The sequence below is a fragment of the Haemaphysalis longicornis genome, unplaced genomic scaffold (genome assembly GCF_048455015.1).
Source record: "Haemaphysalis longicornis isolate Haplotype H1 unplaced genomic scaffold, Haemaphysalis longicornis Haplotype H1 scaffold_1, whole genome shotgun sequence".
Taxonomy (NCBI): Eukaryota; Metazoa; Arthropoda; class Arachnida; order Ixodida; family Ixodidae; genus Haemaphysalis; species Haemaphysalis longicornis.
Window position 1 is genome coordinate 355,433,163 of NW_027526203.1, and position 27,421 is coordinate 355,460,583.

At 47.4% G+C, this 27,421-nt stretch overlaps 1 protein-coding gene across 2 annotated transcripts in view; it reads right to left on the reverse strand.

Annotated features, from left to right (window-relative positions):
* Positions 1 to 27,421, reverse strand: part of LOC144154939 (nonsense-mediated mRNA decay factor SMG7-like) — an 81,957-nt gene that overhangs the window by 15,621 nt on the left and 38,915 nt on the right. For both annotated transcript variants that reach the window (XM_077686081.1, XM_077686083.1), the window contains exons 15-18: positions 27,212 to 27,348; positions 25,195 to 25,406; positions 19,808 to 19,875; positions 17,014 to 17,185 (exon numbers count right to left, since the gene is read on the reverse strand). In XM_077686081.1, coding sequence (XP_077542207.1) covers positions 17,014 to 17,185; positions 19,808 to 19,875; positions 25,195 to 25,406; positions 27,212 to 27,348 — 589 coding nt within the window. The remainder of the gene's footprint in view (positions 1 to 17,013; positions 17,186 to 19,807; positions 19,876 to 25,194; positions 25,407 to 27,211; positions 27,349 to 27,421) is intronic.

The window sequence follows — 27,421 nt, forward strand, 5'->3', positions numbered from 1 at the left end:
GGCTGCATATGAAAGGCAGCAGTGCTTTTTGTTTTTATTTTGTGCTACGATGCTGGAGCAGCATCTGTGGCAAGTTTTAACACTTCAAGTGTATTCTCTCGGCAAATGGAAATCCTGATTGTTCAGTGGATGTTTTAAAAGCAAGCCATGTTGTAAAAAATACACTCTTTATTTCGATGAAATGTATAAATATTTGATAATAAGAACCAAAAATGGATATCATAGGCCTAGCCATAGGACGGCAGGCTCACTAACGAGTGTGTTCCCCCCCCCGCCCCTCACCACTCACTTGTGAGTGGCAAGTGAGCCTCACCATCATTTCGGGCCTACAAGTACAAGTGAGTGCGAGTACCACTCGCGGTGAGCCGCGCTCATCACTCACAAGTGCAAGCGGCTCTCGTGGCGAGCCCAGCCCAGCACTCATGAGTGCGAGCGCCACTCGCGGCGAGCACTGCTTACCACTCACAAGCACGAGCGCCGCCCGCCATGAGCCCTGCTCACAACTTGCGAGGGCTGAGCGCCGATAGCCACTCACATGACAAGCCCCGCATGCAGCTCACGAGTGGCGAGTTCCCTCGCGCTACAGTAAAACCTCGTTACAAGAGACACTGTTACAAGAGAAACTTGGTTATAAGAGACATTTCAATGAAAACAGTTTGGTTCGTGTTTCCATGTTCACCACATTAGCAACATTGCATACAAGAGACCTTGGTTACAAGAGGCGTTTTTCCCGGGTCCCTTGAGTGTCTCTTGTAACGAGGTTTTACTGTACTCGAGCGATGTGCGGAGCTTACCAAGTTGAGCACGCTTGTACTCGCTGTTGGCTATTCGTGGCAGGAGCCACTCGCTGTGGTGGTTGCTTCTGGCACTATTTACTCGTACGCACAGCCACTGCTAAAGATGCGGTTGCATTTAGCTTCAGGAATATGTCATCACGGCGCTCCTGTTATGGAGCACCAAGCAATTACCTCTCGAGTGGCGTGTTGATTTAGGAATACGATTTGGATGGACATCCGACGCCATAATGCTGATACTTTTTCATGTCACGACTTATGGAGGTACTGCTGTGCACACTAACGCTGAATGATGTTTCGGGCTTATAGCGTTCTGTGTTGGAATTGGTGTTGGCAACGTCGCAACAAAGCGAATGCACTTTACTAACGCAGCGCGCTGCGATGGAAGCATTGCAAAGCACCACGGTATAGTGTCGTAGTCAGGGACTTAGCCGGAGGGGGAATTGGGGGTTTGAACCTTCTCCAAATTTTTTTTCCAGGCAACGCTTAAGCCAAAACTCAGTGTTCCTTTCGGCAAAATCCTCTCTTCCGAAAACCCATAACCCCCTCCGAAAAAATTTCCTGACTACGGCCCTGGTGTACATAATTGGCTTGCTTGCTACAGCTGTCAATATATGGCTGTTCTAAAGTGCAAATTGTGAGTGCCCGCACTCGTTGGAAAAGGCATTATAGATTTTTACGGAATCCGTATCAGAATGGCAAAACGGTTTGGATGTGTGAATTACGTGTTGTGGAAGAAGTAGCCAATTTTCAAGGCCTTGGCATATTATACGCATAGAATCTCTTTGAAGGGGTCGCAGCCGCATCGTCATCGACCGCCATAGGCCTGGTGTGGCCAGCCATTGTACTGAAAGAACAGAGGTCAATCTCCCTGTGCTCTGGCATCATCGTCATGTCTAGGGGTGCACGAGCGCACGCATTGCTTCTTCGTCTCCCCTTCCCCCTGACGTTCCAGCAAAAGACAGAACTTGATGGTCACTTCTCTCCCCCCCCTTGACGCTCGAGTCTCGTCCATGGGGGTCGACGGATCCCACAACTTGGTGCCGAAACGACCCGGGACTCGTGCCTGCCAGGCCGACACTGACAAGCAGGACAGACAGCCTTTCTTCGACGGCTTCTGCTTGAGACCGGCGGACCTACCTCCAAGGACCAAGGATGATTTCGATGGACGGAAGCTGCGGCGACAAACTGCCCTTCGGGACAAGCTTTCAGCCGTCTTGACCGAGATAGAAGACGGCCTCCGAAGTGGCACCCTGACTACAGCAATGGACGCAGCGATATTATTGGAGAGGATCGGGGCCATGTATCGACCAATCCAGAAGCTGGACGAGGACATTTTTGTGGACACCACAGAAGAATTCGTGACGGAAGAGACCTCCAACGCGACTTCGTACAATGACAAGGTGGTGAAGATCATGGCGGAGCTTCGCTACAGATCTCGAGACCAGCAGGCTGGTGAGTCTCTCGTTTTGCCTTCTGTAATGAGACCGCCTCATAGTGAGCCCGCAACCACCAGAACGAAGCTACCAACAATAGAACTGATGACGGAGATCGTCGGAACTGGGCCAGATTTTGGAGTCTCTTCGAGCCCTCTGTACACAACAATTCTGAACTGCGGGCGACGGATAAATTTTACTACTGAGTAGCCTTCTGACCAGCTCCGCGGCTGCATCAGTTTCTGGGCTGCCCATGACCGAACAATGCTACAATGACGCGATCGAGATACTTCAGAAGCAGTTCGGTGACCAGACTCTTATTGCCCGAGACCACCTGCGAGCTCTGATTGACATACCACCTGTTTCCTCATCCCCTGACGCAATGAAACTACGAAAGCTTTACAACAACGTGCAGATACATTGTAGTAGCTTGAATGCACTTGGTACGAGCCCAGAGACTTATTGTGCTATGCTACGCGAGATCCTTCTTAGGGCACTCCTTTGAGACCTGGTACTAAGGTACCACCGGCATTCAAAAACGTCGTCTAATGCTTCAACGTCAACTGGAGTGGAGCGTGACCACCAACCCACAGACTACAAGAAACAGTTCGACGACTTAATTAACTTTTTTGGAGACGAACTTGAGTGTCTGGAAACAGCTATACTGAACTCGCCTTCAAGAACGAAGTTTAAGGCGAATGACGAACCAAGGGAACAGCGTCGAACAGGAACGTTCTCTCAATGTGCAACAAAAACCTCGAAAGTCTTCTAAATGGACAAGTGACTTCCGTCGCCGTCCGAATTCCCTCCGGACAGGCGGAATGTGTTGTCCTCCTTCAGACACTGACTGTCCAGTCTTCTGGTACCCGTAGCGCTGAAAGGTGCAGAGTGCTTTTAGACGGTGGTAGTCAGTGAACGTTCATCACTACCAAAATCTCCCGGAAGCTAGGCTGCGAGTTCATCGGTGAGGAGGTCCTGACCCTAGGAATCTTCGGAGGGAAAAAAATCACGCCCTATCCACGGAATGAATGATGATAAGTGGGGCGAAGCTCGAGAGGGGGAGATCATCGGTAACCGTAACTCTCCCGTGAAAGTTCGCCCATTACATCATTAAGAAAGACGTAAGACTGTGTGCGTACATTGTACAAATCAACTTTTATTTTCGGAGTCAATGCTCCCAGGCCCAGACCTGGTGAAAGACCCCGCGCCATCGAGGACTACCCCGCACCTCCACCACAATTTGTCACGTAGGATGGGACACAACGGTAAAGAAAGAACTTTTATTTAGGGCGAACTTGTGCCCGAACAAGACGAGAGGAAACGAGCAAAGGTCCTTGCGTCTCGTTCGATCTCCGAGAACGACTGCCTGCGTTCGTGGCGTGATCTCTTGCGTGATCTCCCCCTCGCAGTGCACGTGCGCTCGCGCCTCCGTTGGCGAACACAGACAAGCTCGCGCTCCCGGTGCCGAGTTTGCGCTGCCGGTTGCAGCCGGTTCTTGCGCGTGCAACGCGGCCCACTTTACGACATCTCCGAAAGCATGCGGCGGTCACGTACCACGAGACACAAGGGATGGACAGACCCATGACTTAAGGAGCTTCGCCCCTAAAAGACAAATGAAACATTAAGGAAGGTTAGAGTACACCTGCAAGGCCCCACGCGATTAACGACACTCTGCGTGGAAGCATTGGAGGTTTCGTCCATCTGCAAACAGATGATTCCTGTTCCAGACCAGAAGACCATAAATGCTTTAAAGTTGCACTCTATCGACACGAGAGCTGTACTGTGCAGATCAGGAAAGGACAAGGGCATATCGATTTTGATTGGTTCCGACTTCTACTGAGACATCGTGACAGGGAACATAAAAACAGTTGGACCCAGCATGAAAGCTGTAGAAACACGACGGGGCTGGACAGTTCGAGGACGTGTTCAGACTACACCGAAAACAGTCCACTGTAAGAACGTCGTGGTTTTACACGCGAGCCTGCCTGGTGTACCTTTCGCCTTCGAACGATTTGGAGAATCGGAGGCCACAGTCAGTAAAGATCCAGTACGCGCTTAAACGAGGGTTCAAGTCTCAGAAGACGCACGATACGAACACGCTCTTCCTTGGAAGCAGGACATCGACCTATCCGACAACTTCGATGCACAGGAGCGAAGATGTGACCTGTTGGTTAAGACCCCGGATAACAGGCAGTGTTATTCAAGAAGCGAGAACCTGACTGACGCCCTAAAAAAAACAAATAGGAGACCAGTCGCTGCTACAGTCCCCATCATGGTGGGAAGAACCTGCGTGAATGTCTTCGCATCGAGAGCTCCAGGAACCAAAGACAGGGTTCGTACGGGCTTCAAAAGCAAAAATTCAAGGGTTTTCAAGGACTTTCAAGGACCAGAATACACATTTTCAAGGTCCCCATCTTATGTTTCATCTGGGATTATTTATAACTTTTTCAACAAAATGCAAAATTTTGATGTTGCCTAATACCTAAGAACATTAATGCACATTTAGATAGGCGCTATAAGTTCATGAATGCTCCCCCAGCTTTTTTTTTTTTTTCATAGTTTATATTTAGAGGTTTTTCTTTTTTCTTGGTGTTTTGCTGAGGCTGTTTGATTTCAAAACTTAGGTAATATTACCTGCCTCTCCTGCTGTCTCAGCAAGAGTATCAGCTAAAATTAACTCAGCAAGTGTTGCTGCAAGGCAGGATGAACTATGTACACGTCCACCATTTGCAGGTAAAAGCAAACGCAGATGGAGCGTATGAGGCACAGCAAACATGCAATGAAAGGTCGTCCACAGACTAGATGGAACATGCAAGATAGAGAACAGAAGCCGGCTTTCACGGGATTGTATCGTGACATGAATTCTATTGAGCAGTGCTGCTCCCAATGTTGCCTCGTAATAATGAGAATCCACAACTCGTAATTTCACGCAATACACTGAAACTTGATTGTTACAATATTTCTTTACATTTTGAACACCTAAAATTCCCGACAAACACTTGAAATTCTTGTGAAAAGATAGGGCCATTGGTTATCTCCAGAAAAATCAGGGGTTTTCAAGGACCTTTTAAAAATTCCAAGAATTTCTAGGCCTTGAAATTTACACTTCTAAATTCAAGGGTTTTCAAGGTTTTCAAGGACCTGTGCGAACCTTGCAAAGAGTCATCTCGGGCTGCCACAGAAAACAGCGGAGGAGGCTAGTGCACAGTACTTCACCCTTCAGTTATTGACTTCGATTTTGGTGAACGTTACCCGATTGAACCAGGCTGCCCGCTCAACATCTCTACCCTTTAGAAGCATGCTGGCTCCACGTCCTTGGCGGCCGGGAAGATGTAGAATCTCTTTGAAGGGGCGCAGCCGCATCGTCATCGACTGCCATAGGCCTGGTGTGGCCAGCCATTGTATTGAAAGGACAGAGGTCGATCCCCCTGTGCTCTGGCATCGTCATGTCTAGGGGTGCACGAGCGCACGCATTGCTTCTTCGTCTCCACTTGCCCCTGACGTTCCAGTAAAAGACAGACCTTGATGGTCACTTCTCTCCCCCCTTGACGCTCGAGTCTCGTCCTTGGGGGTCGATGGATCCCACAATACGTATCAGTATTTGTCAGTACTTGTCGCGGCGCAGCACTTTTATGATATGTCATTTTCACGTATAACTGGCATCACACGTCCTTCTACGGCCGTTACGGTTCTTGCCTTGAGGCATGTGATTTGCTGCTGTCCCTGTTTGACACACCTGAAAACTTCAGTGAGTGTTATACTGTTGCAAAATTCACCAAAAATTATTACGTTTCGTTATATTGCATATATGTTGCATTGATTCATATACACCAATGTGCGTACCTTTTGCAAAGTGCAGCAAACGAAGTAGCTCACCTTCACAAGGACCTGCCTTAGTATTTGTCATTATGAATCGCCGACTACGCCCCTTCGCTTAGTTCCCTGGCTCCTGCTGAAGTTTGTGTATATGTTTGTGCAGGTTGACAAGAATTGCATGTTGTGTCTAACTCTTCATACGCCTTATCGAATCGGGGAGTACGAATCGCTGCTGTTGCGTGCAGTTTCTTAAAGGAGTACTAACACGAAAATTTTGTGATCCATTTTTATTGCTTTTATTGATGCTTAATGGACTGGCAAACCTGACAAAGCACTTGGAATACTTCATTGCATGATAATTAATTACATTGAACGGCCTCAAAATAGTTCGTTTCAATTTCCCGTGCTTTCAGCCCGAAAGGCGCCTATGACAGAATCCCGGCATGACCTCACCGCTTTGTGCGGACATCAAAACACTGTGGAGGCCGGTGTTGTTTCGACCGCGCCGCCGCCGGAGCTGAACGGACGAGCTGCCTGAAGGTGCTAGGCCTACCACTGCAGCGGAAATTCGATGACCGCTTTCAATAAAAGTCCTGATGGCGACTTCTATTGCGATTCCGGGCTATATTATCGCTTCCTTTCCAGTGTGTGGAACTTTATTTTTGCCGACAGTGCCTTTATGGGTAGTGGTAATGCCTGTAGCTCTGGCTATGTGCAGCCATTTGTGAATGCGCCAGCGCCCAGTCGCCGCTTGCGGGGCCGCACGTGTGAAGTGATGTCACGAGTTTTTGACGAGTGGTGTCTGCGTCGCTCCTTTTGGCTACCACGGGATGATGTCACGCTGATGTCCATTTGCTGAGTGCCGCTCTGCGTGCTGTTCCGTCGGCGCGATAAATGAGATCCAATTTAATTAAAGTACATTCTTCGCGTCGCAGACCACTCATATTTCAGCCAGGGCATTCTGTTGAGCAAAGTAAGCGAACTGTGCAATAACATTAATGCCGAAAATTGGTGTCAGTACTCCTTTAAATATACATTTTATATCTTCTCGATAGCAAAAGGTAAAATATGCGCTGCTCGTGCTGATATGTTGTAATCGACTGTAATTTACCGTTACGGTTGTGAAATTGCATAACCAATTTGAAATTGAGACCCCAGCTCCAGATTTTGCTTTTAGGGGCGAAGCACCTTAGGGGCTTGGGCTGTCGGCGTCTCCTGTCATCTCATGTAGTCACGGTTCTAAAACACCGAAACACTCACTTTCCAACGTCTTGCGCTGAACGTTTCATCTCCATGGGAAAAAGGTGTACTAAAAGAACACACTGGGGCACTTGTTTTCCAACGTCTTGCACTAGGACGCATGCTGCGGCAAGTGACACGAAGACAACTTACGGCCAGTCTGTCTCTCATTTAATTGCTTAAATCCGGTTCAACGCAAGAGAGGGCGCCACCGCCTCAGCAAGCATGCGATTGCTCCTCTCACCGGCACTATCAGCACGCACCGTATGGCAAGAGAGACTTGCCATTTATGAATACACCTATACACTGCCACGGCCGGACTCGACTCTTCAACCCCCGCACTCCCCTTATGGCCTTCGCGATACCGGCTTGGCGCATGGGATTTTTTCTGACACGCAGTTGGAGGGGCTGACCGCACGAGGGCAGCACCACCTCACCGCAAGCTCCGCGTCGCTGCGTCTCCACGCAAGGCAAGAGCAAGGCAGCTTGAGCGTCGACAACATAACCAGTGAGCTTTCGTAATGGTATTTCCGCATGAAACGGGGCAGTTGGTGTAACTGATATGGCCCAGATTTTTTTTGTTCTGGTATAAACGATATATACGCAAGGCAGTTGTTTACACAATAAGATCAGAGCAAAAGTTGTTCGCGTATATACTATATTTGCTTGCAACATTCCTGACTTGAGGCGCACCGTGACACAAAGTTTTATTTTATGCGCATCTTTATACAATTATGTAAAGAAGCATATCCCGTATGACTATACCTGAATAAAAAAGCAACACACCCCACAAGAACTGCCTAATGTAGACGTGTCAAACGCAAAAAATTACCATAAAAACCCACGTATAATACGGACCCGCGTATAATACGAGGTGTAATTCGGGGACAGCAAAATCAGAAAAAAAGTTTTCATCCGCATATAATGCGAGGTAAAGAGCACAGAAAACATTTATTTGCACTGCAGTTACCGTTCAGTCATTGTCAGTTTTCGCTGGCACTGTCCCCCGACGTCCGTTCAGTCATCGTCAGATTCGCTGCTGCTGTCTCCTGAAGTCGCCTTGTCGGAAATGTCTTCCCACAGAAAGTGGTCCTCAGTGCCATCAAGGGCGTTGGAGATGCCGCATTTCTTAAAAGAGCGACTGACGAGCTCCTCTGGGATGCTGGCCCACGCATCCGCGATCCAGCCACAAAGCACCGCTGGAGAAATCCACGTCAGCCATTCGGTAGCTGTCACTTACGGGTCTCCTGACCTCATCCACTCTTGGTAGCAGGACCTGATGCAGTCTTTGAAAGGCTTGTTGATGCAAACGTCTAGCGGTTGCAGCTGGGATGTCATTCCTCCTGGCATGACAATGAATTCGGTGCGGGGTTCGCGCAACAACTTCTTCACCAAATCTGCCAGGTGGCAGCGAAAGGCGTCCAACACGAGCACTGAGGGGAATCCCCAACAGTGTTCCAGGCCGCCGACACCACACAGACTTTATCCAGTCAAGCACCAGTTGCTTTCTCCACCCACGAATGCTGCCTTCGGTGACGCCGAACTGCCGTCCTGTGGCGTAATTCCTGATGGTCTCGGCACATAAAATAACTTTTCTTTTAATTGCAGCCGAATACTGTTTTCATGCACCCGACATCGTGATAGACTTGCGGTGAACGTGCCTAGAACCTTCGCGTGGTCAAAATAATCAAAATGGCGCCAGCTGAGAGAAGGAGCAGCCAGCTAACGCCACCGCAAGATGGCGCACCCCCCGCTGAAACCAAAAGTGCAAATTTTCAGCTGAAAACTTTGGGATCCACATATAATACGAGGCACAAATTTTACATAGTAAAATTTGGAAAAAAACCTTGTATTATACGCGGGTTTTTACGGTACACCAAGGACTAAAAAGGACGACGGGGACAAGTGCTACTTCTGACTAGCATTTATTCGTAGCTCAGGGATGCGGGTTTGATTCCCAGCCACGGTGGCTGCTTTTCTGATGGAGGCGAAAAGCGAAAACGCCTGTGTGTTTGAGATTTCGGCGGACGTTTGAGATACCCAGGTGGTCAAAATTAATCCGGAGCTTTCCACTACGGTGCCCCTAATCGCCTGTGTAGTGTCGGTGCACTTAACCCCATAATCAATCAGTCAGCATTTATTCGTAAAAATGCTCATATATTACACAAAACATGCGCACATCAGCGAAAAATTAGATTCCGCAGCGTATATAACCATCTGTCAGGCAACAAAATGGCAATATCAAAGCTCGTGTTCTTAAGTACGGATAGCAACTAGGCAACAACCGACAACTGTGTGACACCTGGTACCACACACACAAAAAGAAAAAAAGAACAAAGCAGAGAAAGCAGGGTGCAGCCGTTTGGAATTATTCAGAGGCAAGATACGCCATTTATTTGGCCGATAAACCCAATGACAGCATACTTATGCGAGTATGACCAAGGTGAGCCATCTAAAACGTCCCAATGGTTTCCCTTGCGAGCTGGTTTTTCTGCTTTACTATCCCTAGTCTCATTAAAGAGAGGCATGCATTCGCATTCTTCCCGTCCCGCAGGTGCTCGCGCAAGCGCATGTTCAACCATCGCGTTGTCTGCCCTACGTTTTGTGACCGCATGGTAGGCTTGCGATGCAATACAAACTTTCCCAGAAGTCCGCCCTAATCTGCACAATACAGTCCATCAGGAAACTAGGTATGAAACGCCAGTCCTTAAAAATTAAACAGGGTAGAAAAAATACAAAGGCAGACTAGCCCAGTTTGCTGCAAGTATAATGATCCCATCTGTCGTTTACAGATTAAAAAAAATATATTCCTTGTGAGCTGTGTTCCTATCCCTGCTGTGCAAGTTTTTCCAGTTCATTTCTCGGAAAAATTGGTAAGGATATTTATATACAGCTTGGCAATCCTCCTTGATAAATCGTAAATCCGATTGTTGAGTGGATAGCAGTTCAACAATGAGGCTTCAAGTGATGAAATAATGCAAGCTTGTTTGAAGGCAACAGCACTACCATAAGGCGCTCGCTATGTGAATGTAGCGATTTTAGGTCCTTGAATTGAACCTGCAGAACACGAAGCCATTTGTCCACAATGCAGTCGATCTTCAGGACATCTTTTCATGGCGACACCATTATTTTTCGCCTCTATGAGCACTGGCCAACGTTACTAGATTAGATGCCGGCAGCTTACCGGACAATAGTGCATATTCATCGGAGGATGTGCAGCTATGCACTTTCTGCGTCACAAATTGTCACACATGTGGCTGTAACCGTACTGCGGCGCACACTCTGCGCCTGTGAAAGCGCTTGGCGGCGGCGGAGCAATAGTGGCCTAGCAGCACCACCCCCAACTTGCGGCGTGCGAAGGCCGTAAGGGGAGCACGGGAGAAGGAAGGTCGAGTCCGGCTGTGACACTGAATGCTTTGCCCGTCCACTCTGTCTGTGCACAGTCCTCAACCAGCAAGTTATAAAAGTGAAATTTCTTGCGCTGTTTTATTTTTTGTATTTCACGTTGTGGTTAGCCCAAACACTGCAGTCCCCACCATTATACAGTGTAGACCGCCTATAACGTATGTCGCGGGAGCCGCAAAAATCCGCACTATAACTAAAACATGCGCGAATCCAACCACATCGCAACAGACCTCTGAAGTAATATATATATTTATCATCACTCAAATGCACGGCACTTAAAAGCAAAGGCCTGGTCTTTATATCATATTTTTTTTTCACATCAGCCACTGCTGCAGGGTCTTAAGGCCCAACCACATGCACGTGTAAAACCGACGTACTTGCGCAACGATGTAAACCGGCATAAGCGCGTAAGGAACCGGCATACTCCGGCGTATGCTGAATGCATTGTTACGCGCTTGTTACGCCCAAGTCAGAGCCTGCCAGACATCGCCGCAAACTTTCGGGCGCACAGTCTTGACGTAGACCTCCGGTGGTGATGTTATATGGCAGTCAGGTCGCATAACAAGACAGCGAATTGATAAATAAGCTCAAACATGTCTCAAACTGCACTGAAAGAAACACAAACAGCAGCAGCACCCACAACACTCAGGTCACTCACCATCCTCTTCGCTCGCATTTTTTTTTTTTATGCAATAAAACGAAGTGTAAAATACGAAGACCAAACAACCAGACAAAACACGCGAAGCAACGAGCAACTATGGGAGCAAGGCAGTTTACGCCAAATGTAGCGGAGGGTTTTGTGCCTGCCAAGTATGCATACTAATCCTTAACGTTTTTTAATGTTCCAAGAACTGTTTTAGTTGTTTCTGTATTAAATATATGTACTTTTGTGAGAATAGGCATAATTTGTTTTATCTGCGTTAAAATGTAGTTGAACTGGTCGCCACAAAGCTGAGTCCGGCGGGGTAGTCGAGCCACACTGTGTGGCACATTGGTTTACGCGCGCGTTGCGCTGATATGTGGTTACTCACCCTCTCCGATGTCATCGGTCAACGTAAAGGCAGCAACGTATGTCGCCGCAGGCGTACGTTGTTGCGTGAGTATGTCGATTTTACGCGTGCATGTGCTTGGGCCTTTACACATTGCAAGCGCGGTCTTACAAACAGCAAGCACAGCTTTAACTTTTGTTGTGTTTGTGTCTTGGAGGATCGTGGGTTGCATTTTTAGCGTCTATGAACAGATGGTGCGGAACGTGATAAGAACGCCAGTGGGACCCCACCTTGTGTTCACGATACCAAAGGCGGCTGCTTATCAGCGCAGCATTCTGGTGGTGGAAATCTTCGGCTTCATGCGGCTCGCTTGTTCGGAAAGGGAAAGAGCGGTGGCTTATCTGCACAACGTCATAAAGCGTGAACCGCATGGAGCGATTTCTTCTCACGAAAACATGCAGTGCACGCCACAGGCGCGGCGACGCCGGCCTGGTTACAACTGGTATGGTGTGCGGCGTGGCAAGAGGCGGCAACATGGCGTCGGCCCTGGCCGTGAAGTAGTGCAGGCAGCTCCAGCGACCGCTTCTACTGCTCGCTGAAATGCCGCACGAGGCACAAGTGAGGATGCTCACGCAAGAAAAGAGCTGATAATATGGGCAAAAAGAGGAATATAAACTGCCATTTACGTCGCTTGTGAAAGTGCCCATTAAAAAACATCGCGGTGGTAGGCCTAAACACCTCTGGCGCGGCCAGCCGCTTTGTCGGAGCGTTTCGGATCTCCCGCCATTAGGTGCGCGTCTTCCCATTGGTGCAAGTCGTCAGGCTCCTCCCACTGCCACGCGAAGAAGCCACCGCGAGCACAAAATCGTCGACACGAGCGTGAAAAAAAAAACGCACGCGCAACGCCGACATGCACGAATCGTGTGCGAAAACGGGCCATGCGGTTCACGCTTAATAGAAAACGTGCCGCGCGCAGACGGGGACAGGGGTCGCTATCTTCCGAGGTGCGTCAAGCAAGGTCAGTTGTGGTTATCACGTACGCATGAACAAGGGTGCCTATTTTTTTTCTTCTGTGCCGAAGTTAGAGGAGTAGCAAGGGGTGCGCGCTGCGTAGATGGTCAATTTCATCCTTTCTTTTTTCTTTTGCTATCCTAAAATGATGCCCCAGCTGCGCCGGTCGATCAGCAGTCCCACCAGAAAACTGTACTACATATAAACAGTATTGTGCTTCGGCCAACCGCATTCTAAGCGTATGCTTATGCATTGAGTTCTATGGGAGGTGAACCGGTGGTCACAAAAACCCGCGTTATATCCGGTCCCGCATCATAAGCGGTTACATTATAAATGGTCTACACTACGCTAAACCTCGCTGAAAAAAGCTTCCCAGTCTAGTGTTCCTCATATTTTGTGCACCATATGTACAGTCATGGACAAATGAAACGCGAACACGAAAATATGAACCAGAACACACAAAATTGAAAAATACTGTTCGTTGCGCCATTACTGTCCAGTAATGGCACGGTATTGGTATATTTGGAAAGCCACATTTCCAAACATTGTTTTTATAACTAAGCCACACGGCATGAAAAGAAATTGTGCTACTTGTGTTTTCTGGTTCATATTTTGGTGTTCGCGTTTCATTTGTCTATGACTACATCGTTGTGCGCATGCCAATGGAGTACAGACTATTATACCACTGCTGGTATACGTCATTGCGCTCTGCACTGTGTGGGGTGGCGAATTGTTTGCTTTCACAGCAATCGGATAGCGTAATTTTTGAGTGAGTGAGTGAGCAAGGGAAACAGTGACTGGGTGAGAGTGTGAGTGAGTGAGTGCAACAACATGTTTGTTCGATTGATCTGCGAAACGTGTGCACGCGTCGGTGCTACCTGTGCCACTGTGAGGTGCCACGTTATTGTCGTTATCGCTGTTTCCAAAGCAACAGAAAGTCACGAGCTTGTGTCCGTTTGCCCTCGTGTTGGTTTGCGGTCAGAGCTTTGCAATTGGGGCTTGTCACGGCTTGATACTAGGAAAATGCTCAATGCTCCTGCTTTTGGAATGGAAAAGAGCTTGAAATTGCTCAGTACTGGGCGAGCTTAGTAGCGCCACTTGTTAGTGCACTGTGCAGACCAGTTTAGTAGTCCCCGCCTGCTAATTTTATTAGTGGGCTTCTTGTTGGACAGGAGCATATTATTCATAATGATTAAACTGGTGCATTTTGCTTTGTCATCGAAGCTGTAACCCTTCGCATCACACTCCTCCACTCATACGCGAGTGCGTGTGAGTGGAGGATGCAAGTGGTGAGTGCAAGTGCAGTGAGCCTGAGTGGCGAATGTGAGAGGTGAGTGTGAGTGAATGCGAGAGGCGAATGCGAGCGGTAAGTGAAAGCATGAGTGAGTGCGAGTGGTGAGTGCGGGTGGTGAATGTGAGCGCGAGTGAGTGCGGGTGGTGACGGCGAGTGGCGAAAGTGAGTGTGTGACGAAAAATATATTTTTTTGAATGAATGTGTGTGAGTGGCGCCCAGTTTTGCCAAGGTATTGGCCTAGCATACCCGAACCTCTTCATAAAAAAGGAACATCATATAATCTTTATTCTAGAAAAATGCTAAATGAAAACTAAGCATAAAAATAAAGCCACTGCTAAACCCTGACCAATATTCAGCCCAGGTGCTAGCACAAATTTGGTAACTGTTTGTGAATGCCAGAACAAAATGCAGAAACAAGTTTTAGGGCAACGACGTGGGCACTACAAGCGGCAGGTGTAATAAAATTGTATAATTACAATAATAAGATTTATTCATTCAAAAAGTACGATTCAAAAATCGGGCCTGGCAAAGCTGAACATGGGCTAGAGGGGCAATGCTTGGAAGTGGCGAATATCAAAGCCATGTGTTGGGAACAAAGAAAGAAGAAAAAAAGGAGGGGGGAAAGTTTACATACATAATACAGTTGAACCTTGTTACAACGAAGTACAGGTGCAGTAAATAAGTTCGTTATATCCCATATTCATTGTAACAGTAGAGGCAAAAATTGGCTCTAACGAATCGGCAATCTGGCTCGCACAAAAATCCTGGATACAAAAACGCAGTATTCTAGGCTTTGAACTCACTATAAACGAGGTAATCGTTACCTGTCTCCTTGTGGCATGTCAAACTGAAAGGACCTGAACATGAGAATGGGAAATTAAAACCGAACAAAGTTCATTTGACAAAACAGGCCTTGGTTCTTATTTATTTGTCTGGAGGCCTTTCACAGCACTGCGCAGGCTGAAGTTTTCCACAGTGTCCACTCACGAAAAGGCCTTTTCTACTTCTGCGGTTTTGGACATCGGGAGCTTTTCCATGCTTCTAGCCTACTGGTCATGTCCACGGTGTATGCACTGCTATCGGAGGTTCGCTTTCGTCATCATCATTGCTCTTGCTGCTGCCATTTTTCTCGGGCAACCTGACGCGACCCACAATTCAACTTTTTCAAACGCCTAATTTTTTCCATTTTGCTTTTTTTTTTTCCATGTTTGCTTCCAAGTTTTGAGCCTTGTGAGAACCAAATATTCCTTCACTGCAGCCGATATCATGCGCTACTCTCATGGTTACGGTTTCATTATGAAAAGAATAAGGGCTACTGAAATGAAGCGTGACCAACCAAAGTTTGTATGTACTTCGCTATAACTATCAGTGTTTGTTATAATGATGAACCTCATTATAACAAACACTGATAGTTATAGCGAAGTTACAAACACTGCACATGGTGCTCAGCATATATTTATGTTATTTTGTATACAGCTGTAAACGACAAGTTTTAGTTTTTTTGATACAGTTATTTAAAACAGTTCATCGGGCAATTTATTTAGTGTGGCAGGGACAAAATATGTACGAATGCATTCACCCCATTCTGTGCGCACATAAGGTGCAACAAACCGGTCATGTGGCCGAAGTGTCAGAACAGGGGGCATAAGAGATACAAAATTCTCTTGACTATATAAATCGTAACACAACTGTCTCAGCAAATAATAATGTAGAATTCTGCATTTGTGATAACGAGGATACGCTGCTACCCTCATTTATTGGAACACTATACAAATTGGATTTCAAAATCCGTCTAGATTCTACAGTAGCCAAGATATGACGTATGCTGGGGTCACTGCGCAGGCGCAGGGTGGTGGAGCAGGCGCATTATCTACATTCAACATCCTACTAGCCAGAATCAAGCCCTATAAGCCTTCGTACACATAAGGATCACCTTTGTTGCTCTGGTAGACGCAAAGTTCGCAGTCCTCTTCCCCGTCAGAAGAGTTCAAAATTCGGCCTTACTTGCATGAAGCTTCCCAATTGCTTCGAGATAGCTCTCCAAGAATCAGCCACCCACTGCACTAAACAGTGACTGTGATGCCAACTTCAGACACTTCGACGGCGTTTAATACGATAGGAGCCATTTAGCCTTTGTGCAACAACCTGACATGGTTCTTGAAGGCCTTTTCAGACAAACACTGTAATGAATAGAAACTTAAGTTTCCAATCAGAGCAATGCAGCAAGATGCTAGCTCCAGCTACTCATTTACTCGAAGACAGTTGCTACCTAAAATGCTCTCCCACAGCTTGTATTGTCGTATGACCCTGCTTGGCTTAGCGCGGCTCGACATTCAAACTGATAGAACGTGCTCCTAAAGCCCGCAGATAACTCCACATTTCAAAAAAACCCCCGCCACAGTACAAGCACTCCGTCCCCGAATCTCAGTAAGTTATAATGCACAGTAGAACACACCAGGAACTTCGTCAGCCTTTATTGTTTACCCTAATGGGGTGTCGTGTGCATCAGTAGTGGCACTTGAGCAACTTCGTTGAGAGGTAATGAGATGATGTTTGCGCAGACAGCCTTGAAACTGAACCCAAGTGTGCAGCGCCAGGCATAAAGTAGACATAGAAGGGGGAATAGGCAGGGAAAGATCTACTCTCCTCACAGAATGACCACACCCCCGATATTTCTGTGCAGAAAATAAGAAATCCGTTCAATATGCAAGTAAATATGGCCCTAACCCTGATTGCTCTCAATACCTGCAGTCCTCCTTAGGGGCCACAGGAAGAAGGCGCAAGCTGAAGCTGCGCTGCGGCAGCTACCATACTAAAGCACTGGTCCTCCAACACAACTTAATAAGATGGGGGTGACTTCGAGGCTGAGAATTCGCCAAAAAATTATCACCTTACATGCAAATAAATACGGCATATGGCATGTTTACTTGCCCCACTTCACCTTGAAGTTTACACCCTAAGGAACATAAGCCTAGATGGGATTGCCTGGCTGAGAGATGACATGGTATGGACATGCACGATGACTTTACCAGGCCAAAGAGCGGCTGTGTCGGCTGCTGCGCCTGCTGTGGCTGCGACGGTGAAACCCCTGGGTCGAAGGTGACGGGCGCAGTCGCCCCACTTAGGGGCTGTCCATTTGGTAAGGGTGGAAGTGGTGGGAAGTTCAGGTGGCTGTTACTACTGTTGTTGCCCATTGCATGCCTGCAAAGAGAAGTTGCACAAGGCAACTAACTACCCTTCCTCCTGGCCACCACATGAACCAGCTTTTCAAAAAAGGTTGTAACTGTATGCACAAAGGTTGGCCACGACACTTCACTTTTATTTTTGGGCCACGCATTTCACAGACTGCGTGCCACTACATGTAGGTTTCGCCCAGTACCGACACACGTACAGGCGCAGCCGCTGTTAGAGGTAACACGGAGCACCGCACCACGGTGGGCTACGCAGGAATCTCGTGGCACACACGCAGTCGTTGCCAGAGGCGGAGATGGCTGAGCGTTGTCTGCTACGGTTCCTCCCCCTTTCAACAGAGCGCCATGGCTGCAGTGCTTTCGTATGAGCATGCGTGGCGAAGTGAAGGAACTGTAGCAGACGACGCTCAGCTATCTCCGCCTCTGGCAACGACTGCGCGTGTGCCACGAGATTCCCGCGGCTCCCGTCGTAGCGCTTCGCGGAGCGCGGCCACATGCTCCATGTTACCTCCAACAGTGCGGCCTGTACATTGCAGACTCGCACACAGCTCCCCTTACTCATCGAACTCGAAGTGCTGCTTGTGATCATTTGTGTGCATGTGTGTGTCAGCGACAACTTTTCACCCACAGTTTTTGTTAGCGGTATATAAGTTGCACTACTTATAAGCTACCCTGTTCCTTAAAAATTCTATAAACAAGTGCCAACTGTGCAGAAGTCACATATTTGTGTATAATAGATCAGACATGGAAAAGAAACAGAAAAGAAAAATTCAGTCTAGGTGAACAAGATGGTTTGTTGTTGGGCCCTGCCAATTTAGGCCAATCCGTTAAAATTGTTGTTTTCAGAATACATGTGGTATGGCCAGTAGTAGCAAAAAATCCCAAATTCGCCACACCAATTATTGTTCAGATTTTACTTCATAATTGCAACTGCACATAATGGTCCACTTTACATCCAGTGGCCACACCAATCCTTGTGGGGTGCACAGATAGGGTGAAAATATGGCCTCATTTAGTTTAAAAGCTCTGCATATTGGTTGCATGGCAGCTAATTTCAGAAGACAGTTGTGAGTAACGCACTGGCAAACACGATAATCTCTTCTTTCCTTAACTAATACAGCCGAACACGGATATATAGAACTCCAAGGCGATTGCAAAATAGTTCGATGTATCGATAATTTGAAATATAAAATAGGCCTATCTGATGATTATTTCCCAACTCTGCACATCACTGGGAGCTTTCTGAGATCACAAGTGGCAGCTTACCAATTTGTTCCTCAAAGCACGGAAAATTCGAACCACAGCGCGACAACCACCGCACTTTATTTAGCATGAAAAAGGTCTGCGAGCTTCGCTTGCTTCTTCTGTGTCATGATGTTCACCAAACTGTCTTACAACGCGGTACAAATGAGAAGATTCGGCACTGTTCACTGTGGCGCAACAGTGGCAACTAACACTGACACAAGCTCGGCCGCAATAGATGGTTGGGAACATAATACGTAATAAGGGCCGCTAGTAGGGTCCAGATCCTGCATCTTCGGCATCGTTGATGTCTGCCACAGCCTGCACATCGTTGTCAGCATATACGAACTCGTGTGTCATTGTGTCATTCGGGATGGTGCATCGGAATGATGACAGCTCTCTCAATTCACTTTCGAGGCACTCAGAGCCGTCGTCTTTAGTATCCGAACACGTCGTACCTGGAGCCACGCAACGAAGCCACTTTGCACACAACCCACTCCAGAATGGCCCGGACGGGCCATTCTGGAAAGACGGGTGAAAAGATATCGGTTGCAGAGGTATCCGAATCTGCAACCGATGTCTTTTCACCGCCCTCTACCCGTCGAATGTCAACCTTTGACGCTCCGAAATGCGTGTTGCGGACATAACAGGTTCCTCTGTGCAAGCCACCAAACCCAAACAACTCAAGCAAAGAAACCAAGCACTTGGTTTCCCCTCCTCCTTTATTGTCTTTCACACCCACCGCCCTCTACCCGTCGAATGTCCACCTTCGATGCTCCGAAACGTGTGCTGCGGACATAATTGGTCCCTCTGCGCAAGCCACCAAGCCTAAACAACTCAAGCACAGAAACCAAGCACTTGGTTTCCCCTCCTCTTTTATTGCCTTTCGCACACAATCAATCCCCATGTTCTCACTGCCATGCAGCTGCCCCCAATGCTAGCATGCGAGCAGGTGTTGAAGGCCATTGAAGCGATGCACCGCCGCCGCCTCCTTCAAGCGCGGCAGGGCCCGTGAGAAGTAGTCATCATCATCGCCTCCAACCCATCAGTAGAAGCGCACTTGCAGGCGCACTTGTGGCACGGCATTCAATATATCGAATGTGCCCATGATCAACAGTACAACAGCGCAATAATTTTGCATAAGATTTCCAAGGGGATGTTTACACTGTTCGATATAGATAATTCAATATATCCGGGTTCGACTGTAGTGGGGTTCTGATTCAATATCTGAAGCCGAAGAAGCAGTCTACGTTCCCTGCATATTTTGCGATTTTTTTAGCGGCCCACAGAACACAAAAGCTCAGAAACTGTCCTAGAAGAGCAACCAGGACAACAAAGGTGCCACAAAGAACGATCGCAGGAAGAGCAGCGGGAAAGAATGAGTACTCACACAAACATCTGTGGCTGATGGTACCAGGGTGGCTTTTCATCACGTGGGCTGCTACCCTGGGACGTCATCTACAACAACCGAATAATAACAGTTAAATAAACAAAAAGCATTAAGTAAACAAAAAATGAAAACAAATGCAATAAGAATGTTTATGATTGATAACGCTCAAACCTAACCTTTTTTTTATTACTCATGGATTGCTTACTTATACATTACAGTAAAACCTCATTACAAGAAACACTTGGTTATAAAGGAGATTTATATATGAAAATGGTTTGGTTGGTTTTTCTATGTTTACCATGTTAGCAACATTGCGTACAAGAGACCTTGGTTACAAGAGACATGTTTCCTGGGTCCCTTTAGTGCCTCTTGTATTGATGTTTTACGGTACTAGATTCTTTTAAATTACGATCCTTCCTGGTGCAAATTTTAAACTTTATTTTAAACTCATTCTTATTACATACATTCAGTAATTATAAGATGCTACTGCCAGCACTGGGGCTCTTCGATTTACAGTCTCGGACTCACCGCGGACTCCCCAAGAAGCAAATCCGGCATTCAGTTTTCCCATGCATCCCTATGGTGTGGAGAATCCTCGGACTACCCGCAGACTGTCTGTGCTGAGGCCGAGACTGTCAATCGAAGAGCCCCACTGCCTACGTTAGCACATGCAGTAACAAACATTTGTCTAGCAGAAGCCTGTGCACGCAGATACATACAATTTTTCAGTTTTTATGATGCACCAGGCATACGTGTATTACTGTTAAAGCGACAACTTGAGACAAAGTGGAAGCATGCACACAGGAACTGGTGAATTGCTCAACATCACAAATGATTGGAAGTAGAGTGTGTGACGGAAGCCAGTCTGATTGGGATGATAGTTCCCAACAAAGGCCCCAAAGTATTACTAATACACACAAAGTATTGAGGTGTTACCGTATTTACCGTATACCGTATTCACCGTATTATTGCAATTCTCAGCACTTCCCGGTTCTAAGCACCCTCCCCAACTTTCGGGGAAAAAGATGGAAAAACAGTGTGCATGCGATTCTAAGCACCCCCTTTTATAAGCAACCACCACGAGGTAAATTTCAGACGCGTGGAAGCGTCTCTTGAGTTGACGTGGCCAAGTCATTTATGAAGTTGCCAGCTCCAAACCAGTTCAATGGAACAGCAGACAACATGCTGGGGGATACTCAGAGCGGTGGCCCAAGCAGCACAACAAACTCAAATGGTAGTGAATGTAACTGGGTATTATACGTAAGCTGTGGATTGACTGCATGTACCTATTTTTCTGTTTAATGTCTGCCATATAAAACATTATTCCTTGCACCCGTCTCATCGAGGTATGGCCGGCAAAAAAAGTGGCGGGGGAGATTTCGGTTTTTCGAATCTAAGCACCCCCCTCCCTTTGGGCATCGCGATGATGGGAAAAAGGAGGTGCTTAGAATCGAGTAAATATGGCAATTACAACTGCAGTTAGAGACCTGGCCTTTCTACAGTGAACTAAGATAGCTTGTGATGAGGCTCATGAAGACGCTAAAGAGACTTTGGAGAAATCCTGGAGGCGAAGTTATGCAAGGCTCTATCCAGCCACTCAAATGTACCGTATTTACTCGCGCAATGAACCCACTTTTTTTCCAGAAAATTTGGCATGAATTTGGGCGGAGGGTTCATTATGCAGGAAAAAATCACAACAGATTTTCTAAAAGTTGAAATTTCATACAATAAAGTTGCTAAGAGAAGCGCTGTCAGAGCCTTACCATTTTCATAAAAAACATGTAGGTAATTATGTAATCAAATTCTTTTTTATATTACCAACATGCTCGTGGCCCCCTAGTCACCATGAAGCTGTCCTCCCCACTGAAGTCGCTTGTGGCTTCACATTTGTTGTCGGCCCACAGCGCACCGTCTTCCGTGTCGTCAACGCACTCCAAAACATTTTTTCCCACACCGGGAAACTTCTTTTGCAATGAATACACTGTTTATTCAGCATCTTTTTTTTTACCTCCCGGCGTTGTTAAGCCTCCCGGCTGTACAAGCGACCACAGCTGGATGTTCCTCTTCCTCAATCACTAGCGGCTCTGCGCTGCACGTGGCCTTCTCGCCTCCTCCGCATGTGGCGACACAAGTCCCGCGCACGTCTTCGTTCCCTCTTCGCCTATTTCTCCCTGCCGATTGATTACCTCTCCCCGCCATCGGGCCGCTGCTCCGTGCCGGGTGCTCCGCCAGGTGGCAACACGGGTCCCGTGCAAGCTCTGTTCCCTCCTCTCCTACCTCTCCCCAGCCTCCGTGCCAGGCGCTTGCGGAAGGGGGTGTGGTTTTTACCTCTAGCTTTCAAGGTCAAAACTGGTCACGCCGCGAAGACTGCCCGAAGTAGTGCAGTGTAGCTTTCGCTATAAGAAAAGGTCGGAACACGGCTTAACATAACCATGGAGCGTAATGGCGAAGTCAGTGAAGTCGCGGAACAGCACAGAGCAGGGAAGGAGTGTGGAGTACGTTTAGTGCTTTGTTTGCACGCCGCCAAAACCAGCCGAAATGGCAAAGAGCAGGGAAGGAGTGCGGGTATGTTTTGATCTCTGTTCGCATGCCGCAGCGTTTTTATGGCGCAAGAAGGTTTGTTTTGCGTTCAGCAGCTGGCACTCCTCAAGCGCGCAATTTTTGAATTGTGAGCCACAGCATTCGCACTCATGTCTCCGGCTACTGTTGAGATTTATTTTTGTTGGAATGCGTTTTTAGCATTTCTGCACGTACTGTAGTGATACCAAGTTACTGCGGTCGTCTACGGCATCAGCAGCCATGGTGAGATAAAAACATATTCCCGCTGCATTTTTTATTCAAAGTGACAAAAAAGTAAATTCTCAAGAAGAGAAGTGGGGGGGAGGGTCCACTACACGAGTAAATACGGTACATCAGAACTACTTTTTTTTTTTTTTGCATACCCCAGGTGGCAAACTCCAGGTGGCGCCATCGTTTTAACATCAACTTGCGCTGGCTCGCATGTCCCAATGGGCCACCATTTTCCCATAGGTGAAAATAATTTTTATTTATTTTCAGAATAAACAGGTGAGTACCATCGTTTTTCCCGGTGTCAAATAAAATAGACCACAAAATGCGACCTTCGTGTGAAGTTTGAGCGCGAACAGAGCAGCGGTTTGCTCAGGAAAAATTTTTGAAGTGTTCCAATTATTGTCACACCACCCTATACATGGAGCTGATTGTAATTCCACTGCCCCTAAATTTACCAACAGTGTCTCGGTAAGCAGTGTTTCCTCAGATGGTCATGCTACAGCTATACACAATGATGCAAATTGGTTTTGTGCGCTCACATAATCCAGCAGAGCACTCATACCTGACAGCACGGCAGTTACGCTTGCAAATATCATACCTCGGATATTAATCCCTACCCTGGACAAGTAATGTGGCATAAATTTTACGAACAATCTACGAAAGAAGTATGGTGGACATACAAAATTATACCAGTGGGTTAAGCACACGACAAAGAATTTAATGCTGGGTTGTCTTGCCCAGAGGGGAGCGCTCGTAAACATTCATGGTCTGCTGCATACTGCCACGAACCTTGCATTGGTTTGTTTATGTATGTGTTGTGTTTTATCGCCCAGCCGCGCCCAGCTGTGTTATCTGTGTGTCAAGTGAAGCGCGCATTCCATTCTTTCTTTTTATGCTGCACGGGTTATCCCGTTTGATAGGGAGAGTGTTTTGCCCTGTCGTTCTCCAGTGTTCTCGATATAATTCGACGTTTAGAAACGATTCTGCCAAAAGATAAATGCTCGCCGAGCAGACTCCGCGACATTCGATTCGCTGACACTTGCCTACGCACGTCATTTTGTCGACAGCTGCTTTGCCGCCTCTTGTATTCTTTGATTTAGTTGTTAAAAGAGCACAAGTTCACTCCAACAAACTTGCTTTTCTTTAAAAACAGCTGTGTCGTCTTTCGCTATGTGACAATATATCCTCCGCGAGCAGAGTGGCGATGGGCCTGTAGGGTATACGCTGCGTACGCGACTGAATGCTTCTTCGAAACATCACCATGTGACACAGCGAGCCTGCAGACACTAGCACAAACTAAAACCAGAGGGCCTTATCAGATACCACTCTCCGCCATACTCTTTTATTCTTTGTGAAGTGCCTACCCTGTACTTCAAAAAATGCATCCGCCGAGTGATCAGCTGTTTGTTGAAGTGGAAAAACCAAAGGAAAGTATACACATACATACACACACGCAGCTTGTGTGTATGATTTCTAAAACGTCCATTCCTTGATTGTGTTCCGCATTCTGGCAGAACGATAATTAGGCGTCCCCCCCCCCCCTCTTCTGTCCAGCAGTGCATTTCGCATCTGTTGAGTCCTACCTGGCTTTAATTTAGACGATGTCTTTAGCATTTCTGAAGCTGCACTGGGTTTTCTCGAGTTCGAGCTCTATACCAAGCCGCAGCTGTTTTTTGAAGTGCCCTAAACGTACTATTTGCTTCCAGAAGTTACCATAACAAGTTATTGAGGTCGCTGAAAGGCATAAAGAAGTGAAAGAGAACCAAAGGATTGCTTGAGCCCTTATCAGACACCCAGCGCTCATTTCGTAGACGGTGCGGAGAAGCGGTGGCAGGTGGCGCAGCTATCGCGAAGCTCGAGGTGTATAAGCACGCTTGCTAGGAAGTGCATAAATGTGACGCATTCACTACTGGACTGGATTCAGTCCGTTTATTTTATGTTGTGCTCAAACGTGCACATTGCTGATGGTGTAATGTCGTCCTAGACTTGCCGTAATCGGGTGATTTTTTTAAAAACTGATGAACAAAGATTGCACATAAATATTACAGAAACATGCTATAAGTACTTTCGCAATAAGGTGTTCATTTCTGTTTATCAAATCAAACCAATCAAACTGGGGTTTTGCATATCACAGAAACACCTATAATCAAACTGGAGTTTTGCACACCACAGAAGCACCTGTGCCATGAGGTACGCCATACTAGAGGGCTACGATCTGACTTAGACGATCTGGGGATCTTTTATCGTGCCACAAAAGTTTTTTTTTCCTTTTTTCTCCCCCCTCCCCCCTTTTTTCTTGTTGCTCTTGTAAGAAAAATACAGTAGCTGCTGGTCTGCTCTGTTCTTTTTGTTTACCTGCACTAAGTGACAAATAAAAAAAGCCATAAGGAAGACAACAGCAGCGGGTACGATTAGTAACTTTTCTGCACTGCAACAATTAGGCACATGCCAAGCTTTGGCACACCCCGAATGTATAATGGAGAAAGGGGTGGCCGACAAGGCCCAGCGTGGAGCAACACTCCTGCAAGTCACATGAGTGAGTGCGCTGTCTCTGCCAACAAGTGTGCGACACATTTCCCTCTATGGCGGCCACTCACCTGCTGCTGAGTGGGCTGGTTTCGGCCCTCGTGCTTCAGGAGGCCCTGCATGGACACAGTGCGGGCCGGCCGCCTGTCCCTCCCGGACATCATGCCCTTGGTGCCCCTCCGGATCAGGTCGATGCCTTTGCTGGGCTGGCCCTCGTTCTCCAGTTTGAACCGCACCTCGGGGCCACCACCCTCGGAGCCCCTGTCCAAAGCCACCGCCGATCCTGGGAAAGGGAACCCCCGCTGTGGAAGCTGGCTCGCCACCTCTGTTACGGTGGCCCACTGCCACAGCATGAGCCTGCCGCCCCTGGGCGTTCCCAGAGATGCCCTCACTGGACCCGGGATCTGCCGGCTCAGTGCCAGGGTAGGCATTGAGTCGACAGCACTAAAGGCTCGATACAAGTGTCTTTCCCTTCTGCACAGGCTTTCAATTACCTCATCCTGGCATCCTCCTTCCTACTGCCAACGCTTCAGTGCTGCTTATGGTGAAAAGTCTGCCTGCCCTACTTTACTCTCTCCACAAGCTGCCACTCTCACCTACAAACTTCCATGCTCATCCCATCCACCTTCCTTCTCGTACAGGTCTCTTCCAGAACGCCCACTGCCTTCCCAACAAACGTCCCATTTTACAAAGGGTCCATTCGATTCAGCCTGCACCTCTTGAACCAGTTCACAGTGGTGCAAAGCGGGTTCCGCCGATGGCGGAACAAGACCTGCACTTTTTTCGTCTGCTTCTGCACCTCCTCGGCAGGGAGTGCAGGCCAAGCCACGAACTCGTCCTGCACCCGTCGGCACCATTGGTGAATCGAACAGCGAAGTGCTGCACCGCTTGAACTAGTTCACGTGGTGCAGGTGCAACGAATAGACCCAAACTGTCTACTCCTCATCCTGCACACTTTCCTCTTTGCAGAAGTCCCTTTTGTAATGCTTTTGCCACACTACCTCGGTGCTCATCCTTAATCTTGTAGCCATTACAATATTATTAAAGGGGCCATGCCAGACAAAACACAAGTGTGGTCCATTCGAAAGATTTCCTCATTAGAATCATACTGACACCACTTTTAACATACACTTCGCTCAAATAAGCTATATAATTAGGAAAAAAGGGAATATCATTTCCAGCAACAGAAGCTATGATGTCATATGCCCAGCTGTGCCATTGGCTGAGGCCAGAAAAAGCAAACCCTAATTAGGCAGGGCTTATAAGCTTAATATTTAATGAATATTCATTTTACAGCAGTAAGGTTGGTGGGGTAAACAATGAAAGTTGTGAAAATACACGTACACATAGAAGTACCGATGCGCACTGCTGTTGGTACAGGGCGCACTGTGCTTGTTTAGCTACAGAGCAGACAACCTCTTTGCAGTTGTCTTACACGGCACTTGCCAATTGGGTTAAGCGACATTGTCTCGCGTGACCATTTGTCGAGCACACCATGTTTTACAAAATGATTACTTTCTACCGTAACAAAACCAAGCCAGGTGGAAATACGGTCAAAAACAAAGCAGCGGCGGACAATGGTCCACGGCTGAGTATGGAAGCGCCATCAGGGGGGACTGACGATAAGCAAGGCTGCACAGCCTCATGATGCACTGGAAGTTCGTTTGAACATCCGTCCTTGTGACTCGTCGAACCATCTTGATCTCTAGCGTTGTTTAATGCCTCACTCCCAATGTTACCATTATGGCCCACGATTAGTCTGTATGCAGTATATTTGATTTGCACATTGCAATAAATGCTGCCATTGATGTTCTGTCCTTGTCGCTTCCTGCCTTTGTCTGTCTCCGCAAACAATGGACCCGTCCACAGGCGGCGCTCGCAAGGCATGTTTGCCGAGCGCCGATGGCTGTGGGGTAGGGAATAACTAGTGTGTGAAATGTAGAACCCCACAAGCTATGCGAGATTATGCTGAGATTGGGGATAAGTGTCTATTAAAACAAGCTCTTTATCACTGCTGCGCTGTTACAGCAGAAGACGACTAGTGTTAAGGCGAAAAAATTTCCAGTGAAGACAGTGAGTAGTACTTACCAGACTTTTTAGAGTCTCCCTCGGGCTCAATGGAGAGCTGCTCTATCTGCTGCATCACCTGCTTACGCATGGCTTCGGTGTAGTGGGTAGCAATGTACCTGGGTGGTGTGTCCTCGGTCTTTCCAATCAGGCTTTTGCTGCATTTACAAACACTTACTGAGGAGGCGATCTCACCCAATTAGCCTACCTTCACACCTGGCAACCAAGATT